Source organism: Sturnira hondurensis, unplaced genomic scaffold (genome assembly GCF_014824575.4).
Source record: "Sturnira hondurensis isolate 20B ecotype Veracruz unplaced genomic scaffold, ASM1482457v3 Scaffold0006437, whole genome shotgun sequence".
Taxonomy (NCBI): Eukaryota; Metazoa; Chordata; class Mammalia; order Chiroptera; family Phyllostomidae; genus Sturnira; species Sturnira hondurensis.
In genome coordinates, this window is record NW_028079068.1 from 2645717 (window position 1) to 2658184 (window position 12468).

Genomic DNA, 12468 nt, shown 5'->3' on the forward strand with positions numbered 1-12468 from the left:
AAGGTTTACTCTGGCAAACTAAAAAAATTCGTATGTAAATATTTTGTCAAACATTAGATCAGCAAATGGCACAGCAAGTTTCTTAATCTAGTTTCCTTCTTTGACCCTGAACAAGGAATAAACCAGTGTCAGTTAACTAGCGAGGTCTGGCCCATTAAGAACATGCTTGCCCTCAGAAGACGTCTTTTGTATCTCTGTGAGAATAAAAATGAAATTTAGAATTGAGATCAAAGATTCAATTTGAAGGTCTAATTCTTAAAAATAGGAAATAGATGCTTCAGAGAAAATTCAATTTTCACTATAATTCCCTCCAACAGCCAGCTCCCAAATTCCACAATACATTTTCAGTCCAAATTATAGAGACAGATGAAAACCACAAAAAACAGTCCCTTTCAGGGGAACATACATTTAATGCCCAATAGGGTATATTTAAAAAAAAAAATCCTCACACCAAATACCGCACAGAGCTGTATTTCATATGTTGAGTATTCCACTAAAGGCCATACTGCAAACAATGAGTCTTGTTATAAAAGGGTCACCTGCACAGTTCAAACAAACAGCAAAACCACACAGACATCCAGCAAAACCAAATGCGTTCACTTACTTCCGTGGTGGAAGAAGTTCAATTAAGAGATGTATGAAAAATGGCGTTGGAAATCTGCTATACCAAACACCTCTACAGACAAGAAAAAAACAAAAAAATCAAACTTTTGTTTTCCTTCTTTTTCTTTAATACAGTTGCCATCTTACATGAGGTGCCTTCTCTGCAGTATCTAATCTATTTATCGCTGCACCCGCTGGCATCCTAGGACAGAACTCTCACTCCCATCCATGTGCATTAATTACGGCCTAACTGTTCTCCACTATGCACTGCTCTTAAAGACACTACCTCTAACACGGTTGGGCCATAATTAATGGGTAAGTGGTATTTTTCTAAAAATGGATTAATGCACACATCCAAACCACATTAAAATTTCAACTTAAGAGTTCATACAAAATCTATTTCTTTTCTCTAGTAGCTACAGTTCCAGATTACAGTTTTGAAATCCAGAAACGGAAACAATGTCTTTTATTTTGTTGATGCTTTGTTCTTCCTTCCTCCTTCCTTTTCTTACTTTCTTAATAACAAGGTTAAAAGAAGTGGGTTGTTAAGAAAAGTAAAGTCTAGTAAACATCAAAAACTTATAGATCAGAGTGGTCACAAACTCTTCTTTATAGTGATGTTAAATTACTGACAAAATAATTTTTGAAAACAGAAGTATCTAAAAATCAGCACACGCCAATGGTGCTGCTTATTATTTAAGCAACTGGCGTTCCTCTATGCTTTTGAGGCGCTTCTTCCGGGGCTGTACAAAGTCATCATCCGAGTCATCACTAAATTTATTATCTTCTGACTCATTTCTGAATTCAAGTTTAGGAAACCTTTTTTCTGGATAAAGGTTCTTTAGAAGTTCTTCAAAATAGCTTTCAAGTTTTATACCAGCATTGGCTACTTCTGAATCAGGCTGTTGGATAAAAATAAAAATATGAATTAAAAAACAAACACCAACATTTCAGTCACTAAAAGTCGTAAATTTCTCACGTTTGCTCCCTTTCAACTTGAGATTAGGAGTGCTACTGGACTGTTCTGTAAAAACGCAACATCACTGATATAAAGTAAGTGATAGCCTGGGGCTAAACAAAATATAGAGAAAGTCAGATAAAAGGTAATAAAAGGCTTTGACTCGTCTGGATCATCCTATAAAGACGTGGCAGTGGTGGGCCTGGGTTACCAGAGAGAGAGAAAAAAGATGCCATACTGGAAGCATTATATAACAGGTACTTTTAGAACAAAGGAAATGTGGAACTCTGGAATGAGTAACGGGCACTAGAACAAACCGTGAACAAAAGGCTCGAAGTCTGGCAGATATTTAGATAAACTGACAGATGAGAAAATTTTAAAATTAGAACTATTTAGGCCACATCCTTAATAGTTCGAGATCAACATGAAAAAGACTAAAGTATGGAAGTGCTATATTCCAAGAAATAAAGAGGGGAATGAAAAAGAATTCTTCTAGGCTAGATAAAAATATTTTCTGTATCTTGCATTTCCACTCACCACATACTAAACCTTGGAATATAAATGTGGATGAAGTCATTCCCTGACACACTTGAACTTTTGGAAGTTACACTAGCACAACTAATCTCCTTGCCTGTTGATAAGGTGTTTGCTTCAATACTGCTGCTTTAATACTGCTTAGTCTCCCACCTCACCTCATTGAATTCAGCACAGTTTTGAAAGATCAATCTAAAATCAGCTACGAAGTCTTCGGGCTTTGCGTACATGAAATTATCTTCTTGTAGTCTTTTCTTGATAGTTGACAAGTCCATTGGATTTTTAATTATTTTGTAATAATCAGGCACCTTTCAAAATAAATGAGATACTATAATGCAAATAACTAAACTCTACCTGGTCCCAAATGAATTCTGCAACTAGTAGCATAAAACTCAGACTGTTTTGTCATTGCCAAGGAAACTCAACTTTTACACATGCCTACACTTTTTTCAAAAACTGTCACCAATTATTTTTAATTAAAAACACCACGTTTCCCTCCTAAACTTCCCTTTTCTTCTTCACTATTAAATAAAAAGCAATGGTTAAAAACACTATTATTCCCAGTAGGATCTGACATGTTGCTGCTGCGTGCGGTAGAGTGAATGGGGTTTGAACCCGGGTTTGAACCTGGGTTTGAACCCCAGCTCGGCTACTCAGTGGATGCTCCTGGGAAAGTTCCTTACCTCACCAAACTTCACATATCAAACGGGAATAATCTTACCGCCCTCACAGTTTTTGTAAACACTGAATGAGATGACATATATCAAGAAAAGGGGGGCTATTTTTTGCTACTGCTGTTGTTATTAATACCAAATATAAGCTAAGATCATAAAAAGCACCAAGTTCTAGGTTACATTTTTCAGTGGAGAAAGTTTTTACTAGTTAGAACCCTCTTTTCTTTCACTTTTTTTTGCCCTACCTCTTTTAAGCACAAAAACTCCTTCCCCTGAAAGTATTTATTTATTTCCTTTTCCTATCTCAACTTCTTAAAACATGGTCTCAAGAAAGATCATTGTTTATCAGCTGAATATGTTTACTAAGCTCATTTTCATTTCTAGCCTTGCATTAACTTTTTAAAAGTTATCAAACTGTAGAGTACTAAATTTTTAAAGAAATTCTGGATATCAGAGAACAGAACATATTTTGAGTAGCACTTTTAGCACTCTAAGATTATGCATTACAGTTGTATAGAACTTTCAGTATGAACCTTTTTGAAGTCATTGATGGACACTCATGTGCACACACACACACAACTTCCTCTGTTAAAAGTCTACTTAACATCTGAAGTCTGGACACATAAAATTAAAATATGTACAGGGAATTCTGGGGGACTTTACCTCAAATGGAGTTCCCCCCCGCAAGAGTTTAGGAGATATGCCTAAATCTCCTGAGAGAGACAACTGATACAAATCATTATAGAGAATAGTAGGTAAAATACATGAGATGAGAAGAATGTATGAGAAATGGACAGAAGTTTTGGGCCAATCTGTTAACAGTAAAATGTATTTCAGATCAAAGCTTTCAGTATGTATGAATAGGCTTTAAGACTGAATCAGACACAAGAAGCTAACTACCGAAAAGTGGTACAAAAACTAGATTCTCATAAATCAAGTTTCAGAAAAATCATTCCATTGTGTAAAAATGCACAAAATGACATTAATACTTACAGTCAGAGGAACTGGGTCTTGAAAAGCCAGGCTCATTTCATGGCAATAAAGAAATAAAAGTAGACGTTCACACTTCTAAGCAAAAAAGAAAATAAAACGAAGTCACAACTTATTTTTTATTGCAATGTCGTATGTCTCAAATACCTGAATAAAAATTAAAACTAGATGAATACAAGAAAAGTACTGATACTTGGAATTTTTATCTCCTTTCCAATCACTTACTGAACTGCGCTGTTTGTCAGTCTGGGGTTTCTGTGCTATGAGAGCCGTCCTTGTAATGACAGGAACAAAAGACAGTGTCGCTAGAAACCCATTTGAAGCTCTTTAAAAATTATTCCCAGCTCTCTCTCCAACTTGAGTACTGAATTATTAGTAGCCAATAAAGGAAGAGATCCAAATGCAGAGCCCTTTCCTGGTTGGTCCAGTCCTAAGCCCCGCCCCCTTTCTCTCTCTGATGGCACTTTGCTACTTCTCTGCTTATGGGTTCACCCCAATAAACGCCCGAGTGCTGGCAGTGCACAGTTGGGCCCCCTGTTGCACGTCAACGTCCACACTCACTCTTCCACTCAACAACTGAGCTAAGGAGCTTCTTTATTAATACAAAAATGCTGATTCAGTAGGTCTAAGTGTTAATTGCAGTTAAATATTTTGAGGCATAAACCTAGTACCACTGGTGAAAGGATGGAATTATTTCCAGGAAAAGTAAATGGAAAAACTCATCTGTCAACAAATTCTGAGGAAGAAAACCTATCTGTAGTAGAAATAAAACAAAACAGAAATTTACTAAAGACAGACTAAATTTAAGAGTCCAGGCCACATAAAGGATACACATTCTAATTGTTCAAGTAAGGTACTTTACGCTTCTACAATATGCTACTACATACACAAGTAGTAATGTGATTTTTTTTAAACTAAAAAAGTTAGCCTGCTTTTAAATATATTATTTAAGATTCTTACGTTTTTGTGGAAATACATACTGAAGAAAAAAGCTGACATAAAATTTGATTGAATACACGTCTCTTTGATGAACGGCACACCCGGATTACAATAATGCACCTAACAACAACCCCCCTGCTTAACAGTCTAGGTTGGAAAGGCTAGAAAACTTACCCTTTTATCTATTGGTGCTAATTTACCGAGGCCTTCAGTTTTCCTTTTTTCCGAGTTGTGACTGGGAGCATCACAATCATATTCAACTTCTGGTTTAGATAAGTCTCGGCAGAAAGTGCAAATCCACTCTCCACTGTCGGGGGATAAAGTCTTTGAGTTCTTAATGCATCACTTTACACCACACCCCTTGCCTGCCTCTTCCATGCCCTCTACGATACACGGCTATTTATCTGGCATGAAGTTTAATCACTGAGAATTTACCATGTAACTACTACGTACATGGCACCACGCTAAGAGAGCTGAACAGTAGAAATGCAATACAGGGGCCTGAATGGTAGACACAAATCTAGCCAAGGAGGTAAGAAATACATATATAAAACAAACACTTAAATAAACAGACACATTAATCTATGGCTGCTGTGATGCATAACTGGTGTTTTGCCCCAAATGATTCAAGAAAATGAAATGCTCTTACTACTATTATTGCAACTTCATTTGAAATTAAATTTTACATAGTATAGCCTTTGAAGAACTGAGAGATTAACTCAAGGGCCATCATCATCTCAAAGGCGCTGTGAGAATTTGAGATATCTGTACACGTCAGTGTCTGCAAAGCAAGACACAACTGCGGCCGTGGTGTATAAGGACCGCTGATATCCACAGCAACCCCTTGTCACCATTCAAAGTTTATTATTTTTCTTTTCCAAACAGACTAGGTTTTGGAGAGAAGCACAAGGAATTGAAGGCAGGGTATGGGAAAGGTTTTATGTTATACTAATTGTCAAAAGTTTATTGCTGTTATTGTTGACAGTGAAAGAACATGGGAAAGGGAAGCAAGTGGTATCTTACCTTGGGAAATTTGCCAATGTGGGCACATGACAAGAAAGGTGGAAAACTTTGGGGCACTTCTCACAGCACAGGAGCTCCCCTCCGTTCTGACAAACTGCACACCAGTCCTCATTGGGGTCGTCCTCTTTCCTTGCCTCTCCAACGTGGAGGGGTGACTTTTGGGAGGCATCCAGCCACTCAGACTTCCCATTGGAGGCGTTTTCCTGGTGAAGTCCTGGTTGATCTCCTGTGCTGTCAGGGGCATCGGACCTGAGCACAGACTCCTCAGAAGCAGAGCTCTGATTACTATTCAAGAGCAGGGAGGTGAGTATGCTTCTTGGGTAGTTGGTCTGCAATGGAAGGAAGCAAACGTATACATTCTCTATTAGCACCACGGCAGTTTTAGACCAAAGACGGCTCTCTCACAAGCACCGGTTACTTCAAAGGAGTCTGTGAACATGCGTGAGAACAGAATTCATTTACTGCTGACTGTATTAGAGTCTCTAACGGTGCAGAAGCCATGGACCTCTACTGGAAAACATTGTTAAGATGGAATGTCATTGGTAAGGGGATGTGGATAATATAGGTCTTTTTTTTGCTGGTTAAAGAAATGGGAGAACAGGTGGGTAGTGTAAAAGTAAGCCATATGACCTGTAAGTATATTTTATTGGAACTGTTAATTCAAATTTACCTAGATACAAAACAAGTCTCGTGTAGATTTTTAAAAAATCATTCATAGAGCCATTAATAACTTTAAGATGAACAAGAATTTTATGTTGGGGCTAAGTCGTTCCGATGACCAAGTCTCCAACTGTGTTATAAAACGCTTCTCAACGCCGTCCAAACACTGCCCTGCCCTTCCGCCCTGTGCGGTCTCCTGTCCTCCTGCTACGGCGCGTCCTGGAGGAGCGGCCGGACTGCAGACTGCCCGTTCCTTTGCCCCGCTTCTGTGTTAGACTCCATTTCTGGGCTCTTATGTTTTCCTCTTTCTTGGTCTACTCCATTTTGATGAATATCTTCCTGAGGTCAAGTACATGGAAATTAAATTTTTTGTGGTATTGTGTGCATGTCTAAAAAATGTTTATTTGATCTTTACATGATTGTTAACTTTTCCACTTAATGTTCGGTACTTGTTAGGTCCTTTCAGTTCAGATGTTCATGTCTTTCAGTTACATGGAGTTTCCTTATATTAATTCTGTGGCAATTACCTTCCACGTGTTTTACTCTGTTCTCTTTCAAATGCCCAACCTCCTCATTTGAACCTATGATTTTTGAAACTCTTCTCCCTGTTTTCCATCTATTTTTTATTTTAATTTACTGAGACTTTCCTCAAATATTTCAACTTGTAAGTCAACTATTCCTGCTTTAAAAATGATTTTTTTTGCCTATGAGCTATGTGAAAGTTTTTCTTATCCTATCACCTGAAGAGGAATAGTACTGCAATCATTAATAATTACATTTTGAGGCCTAGATTCTTCGTCTGATTCTTGTTTCACTATAACAACAGGAAAATCATAATTTTCAGGTGGTCCACTGTTTTCTTGTTTTATTCGAATTGGCTCCAACATCACCACTGGGACTTTGTGTGTAGAATCAGCTCCTGCTGGTTTGCTGGAGGAGCCAGAGCTTTAAGTATAAAAAAGACAGAAAAAAACATCTAAGAATGCTACCTTAAGAATCTCAAAATAAAGTATAACAGCTTTCAGAATAATGCCACATCTTTAATAAATGATACATAACTTAAATGCAACTGTTATATACAAGTTTTCTCACATATAAAAATGTCCTACACATCAGCCTATCTAAATAGTTACACTATACATCTGAAGATACTTAAATAAATTAAATAATGCCTGAATTAAAAGAAAACTAATTTCGATATTCCGAGGCTCTAAAATTGGGCAGCCAGAGTTAGTATCTTAGAACTAGCATCTCTTTTTAGGCTTTACCATTTCCTTCTCTAGTCGGTGACAAAGAGAACTCTAGGCTCACGTTAACAGAAGTCTAGGCTCAGCAGTGAGAAGACAACTAACCAGGGACATAATTTATTGATGTTCCAATATTTAAAAAAAAACATAGTGGGACAAAAAACTTTTACAGACACCCACTGTTCCCGTGGGATTGAATCGAAATTTTCTTCAGAAAATGCTGCTCCCATATGATGAAAAAATAAGAACTGGGTTCACACTCTGGGAGAAATTTGCAAGCATGAAGAATCACAAGCCAAGCAGTAAATTAAAATAGAATTTCAACAAATGCAAATTTACTTTAAAGCAAAATCAACATTTGGTCATTAGAAAATTGAGAGAACATTGAAGTTGTTATGATAAAATTGTTTCTTTTCCCTAAGTTTGCTTTTGTGTGTCTTCCCATATAGCTCAATGTGTGTTACTCTACTCCGCTTCTCCTTGCTATATGATAAAAAGAAAATGATTTTCAACATACACACAAATATCTGCATCTTTAAAGATAAAACTGTAATTTACCTAAACCATTAATTTATTAAATTAACATACTATATAATAATTATTAAATCATTAAAATTTAAAAGTCAAAAATTAAAAAACATTGCTCCAAGTATACTGACTACCAAAGCATTTGAGCACTGGGGCAAAAGAAACTTAATGAGACTTTCTACCTGGAGAATAAAATCAGCTTACCTTCCTCGGCTCCCAACACTGGAGGCACTAGGTGAGCGTATCGGCGGGTGTACACTGGTCATAGTAACAGGTCCTGAAGAGAAGGAAATCATGCACATTCACAAAATGAATTAGCAATTATGTATTTAATTCATATTGAATGTGCTCACTTAGTACTACCTTGAAACTGGAACACACAATGAAAATATATAAAACACTAAGTAGCTGCTCAACTCCTAGCACAGTCTGAGTCCCCGTAGACTAGTAGGGTTGTTCAAAGTCAACACAATCGACATTTTGGGCCAGGTCATTCTTTGTTGTGGAGGGCCATCTGCGCACTGTAGGAAGTTTAGCAGCATCCCTGCCCCCCAGCAGTTAGCATCTCTCCAAACTTCCCACCCAGGGGTGTAACCATCAAAAATGTTCCCTAACCCTGACGAATGTTCCCTGTGTGAGAGTAACCAGAACAGGGTCTCAGAGGACACCAGTGCCAGTGAAAGCTACAGAACACAATACAAAGTGGCAGGGGCTGATACAAAAGCAGTCTAGGAAGGAAAGCCACACTGAAGCAAGCATTCTGCCAGGCATGCATATAAGGTTCTTTGTCTAGTGCCTGGCAGAGTCAGTACTGAATAAAGGTCACCTTTAGTCACACTGCCGACGTGGTTTCCGGGAGTGTTTCGTCAACATGCACTCTCTGCAGCTACACAGCAGAGTGTCTCACACACCACATTCTCATCAGTAAGTATTTTCACTGTTTACATCTTTGCTGATTCCATAGTTAGAAATTATATCTTGTTTTGTTTGTTTTTTTAATGACTACTAGTAGTGCCACTAAACAGCGCCCCCCCCCACCCCCCCAAACCGGCGCCATCTGACTGGCTATAGGTATTTTCTTTTTAGGGAATTATCTGCTTATGTCCTCAGTACTTCCCTTATTTATTTGAATTAACTTGTTATATAATTAAACAGCCTTTGCTCTATTTTTGCCTGTAATCTCCTTCTCATTTTTAAGTCTGTGTTTTAAATAACCATTTCCTTTTAAACTGTGTAATCTGCCTTATGTTTATGTGACTAGTGAATGACTTAGGAAAGTCTCCTTCCTTATTTGGGTCTTAGACACCTATTTTGACACAGTTGCTGAGAGTAGTATTAGACTGTTTCCCTCTTGAAGGAAAGGAGTAGATACGTTAAAAATCCTTAAACACAAACACCAAGCAAACCACCAACAGAGTGACCGGCACTGATAAATTATGACCCTGGGCAAATTACATCCTGAAAGACACCACACCACATGCAACTCAACTTGTCAAAGAGAGAAAAGTATAATACTAATTTCTTCCTGGGAGTACATAATGCCTATAAATGATGTTGAAATTGAAAATGTATAGAGGTTTAACCTTTGATTTCCATTTTGAAAGTACCATACATTAATTTTAAATAGGGCCAAATACTCGGATCCTTTTAAACCATCCAACAACAAAAAAAAAGTTACAACTTGAGAAAAAAACTTGAATAACACAAAATCCAAAGCAGCCCACTTTACCTGCAAGGCCTGGAGACGGCACTGATGAATTTGGAGACTGGACGGTTCTGTTTGAGGGTGGTCTTGGTTGGCCATGATCTACACTATTATCTTTCCTCACAATATTGTCCAGCATAATTGTACTTGAACAGTCAATCTTAAAAAAAAAAAAAAGAAGAAAGAAAGAAATTATTTCACGGTATCCAGACTTCGCCAGTTGAAAGCTACTTTAAATTTATAAGAAAACTTTAATAGTTTCATTATTATCAAACAATAAAACATGCCAATATATTTGAGAAGTTCTAATGCATACTCTCTCCATAAAAATCCTTAAAAAAAGTTTTCATTTTTTTTCTTTTTTTTTTTTAGGTTTTATTTATTTATCTTTAGAGGGGAAAGGAGAGAGAGCGAGCGAGAGAGAGAAATATCAATGTATGGTTGCCTCTGGTGTGTCCCCTGGCGGAAACTGGCCTACAACCCAGGCATGTGCCCTGACTGGGAATCGAACTGCGATCCTGTGGTTCACAGGCCCATGCTCAATCCACTGAGCCACGCCAGCCAGGGCCTAAAAAGTTTTCATTCTTAATGTTCCATGTTAGCGAGTATACTAGGACACACTACTTCAGAAATCATCAGCCAAGACAAAGGAATATTGTGGGTCATTCACACCCATAAAAATTAAAGCAAAAACATTTTTAATGCTTTAAAAATAACAAAAAGTAGCCAATTTAAAAAAAAAAAGCTTTGGTGGGAACACATTTTTGCATCTCTCTGTAGCATCTTGCTTAGTAACAGCCAGTTGGATTTATTATGGCTGCTTTTGCACTAAATATGTTTTTTAAAAGGTTTATTCATTTTCCAGAGATAAATGAAGGTGGGGAGAAAGATATGGGGAGAAACATCAATGTGTGGTTGGTTGCCTCTTGCACAGCCCCCCAACCAGGGACCTGGCTTGCAACCCAGGCATGTGCACTGACTGGGAATTGAACTGGCAACCTTTCAGTTCACTGACGGGCACTTAACCCCCTGTGCCACACCAGCCAGAGTACCAAATCTGTTTTGATGCGTGGTTTTGGTTGAAGAATATGAAGAAAATCTGGCCTTACACAGGGAGGACCTTGTGGAAAGCACTGTAGAGACACCTGTGTCCCTAGCCCACACTTGAGAACTGAGGTTTTGGTATGCCCTGGATAAATGAAGCCAGTCCACATGTAACACATTTCCAGAACATCACCTAAGTACACTACTACTGTTTGGCAGGAAAAACTGATCCCTCACAGGTTCTTGCTTTATTGTAACAGGTATACAAATAACACTTGTTTTCTAATTGATTGCCAGGTTAAAATAAGAAATTTCTATTGAATAAGACTTTAAAACTTTGGATGCAGATATTTTTCATGCCGATAAAAACCAAATTCTCTAACATGGTTGCAGCCTTTCTCAACCAGGATTCTACAAGAGAATTAGGTCTCACATTCCTAGAGCCCAGACTGTATATAACAAATTTACTTCTCGAATGGCGCTAGTTACGAACCATCCTGGGGGGGACTGGGAAAACAGCCACTCGAATTAGTTTCTTGTTCTATGGTTCAGATGAGGAATCTTGCTGGAAAAGGCTGGTGAACAAAGAGTCACTTGTATCTGAGGACTCCGGAGGAAAAGAGCAGGACAATTTTAATTTACTGAGTCACCTTGGGCAAGTAGGGAAGCACACATGGTCATTTATGTTTAATATTCGTTTAGCAATACCTTGGTGAGTATTTTTTGGGGAATAAAAGATTACTGAAAGGCCTGGCTTGGGAACCAAGGGGTCGGGTTGCTGGTTCAATGCCCTGTCAAGGCACTGGGGAGTAGGGGACATGTGAGAGGCAACCACACTTTGATGTTTCTCTTCTGCTTTTTCTCTCTCCCTTCCCCTCTCTAAAACTAAATAAATCTTAAAAAAAATAAATGAATACTGAAATGACTGTATTTGATAGATCTCAATGTAAGAAAAGTTATTTATACTGTAGATTAATCCTAAAAGCTAAAGTAAGAATGGGACAAAAAGTTTTCCTATGTTTTACCTATGTGTAAGAAATACATGTATTCTACCCAGTTAAAGTGTAAACAATTATTTAAAATATGAAATAACTCTGGTAAGGTTAATAATGCCACTATTAGAAAATATTAGTTGATTCAGTACCTTAAAAAAACTAAATAAAGAACATTTTAAATTCTTTCACAATCTTACATGATATTTCTTAAAGTTTTTAATGTTTGTGTGTATGATTATCTAACCTTGAAGGATAATAAAAAAGTATAACAAGCATCAACTTATGTATGGAGATCTGTGCAAAGATACTGTATTTTCTGCCTTTAGAAAGATTTCTTTTTTAAAGTCATACTAACAAAGTTGGAATTTAGAGGGCAAATGTATTTCATTTAAATATAAATCAGACGGCCCTGGCTGGAGTAGCTCAGTGGATTGAGCACGGGCCTGCAAACCAGAGGATCGCGGTTCGATTCCCAGTCAGGGCACATGCCTGGGTTGCAGGCCAGTTCCCTGCAGGCCAACTCCCAGAAGGGGACACACAAAAGGCAACCATACATTGATGTTTCTCT

General features: G+C 37.7%; 1 protein-coding gene across 2 annotated transcripts in view; it reads right to left on the minus strand.

Moving 5' to 3' along the window:
* Nucleotides 1-438: 438 nt before the first annotated feature.
* TRIM24 (tripartite motif containing 24) overlaps nt 439-12468 on the minus strand; it is a 140148-nt gene continuing 128118 nt past the window's right edge. For both annotated transcript variants that reach the window (XM_037049120.1, XM_037049119.1), the window contains exons 12-19: nt 9886-10021; nt 8361-8433; nt 7158-7326; nt 5722-6050; nt 4873-5005; nt 3763-3837; nt 2254-2403; nt 439-1505 (exon numbers count right to left, since the gene is read on the minus strand). In XM_037049120.1, the coding sequence (XP_036905015.1) occupies nt 1296-1505; nt 2254-2403; nt 3763-3837; nt 4873-5005; nt 5722-6050; nt 7158-7326; nt 8361-8433; nt 9886-10021 (1275 nt within the window). In that variant the 3' untranslated portion in view covers nt 439-1295. The remainder of the gene's footprint in view (nt 1506-2253; nt 2404-3762; nt 3838-4872; nt 5006-5721; nt 6051-7157; nt 7327-8360; nt 8434-9885; nt 10022-12468) is intronic.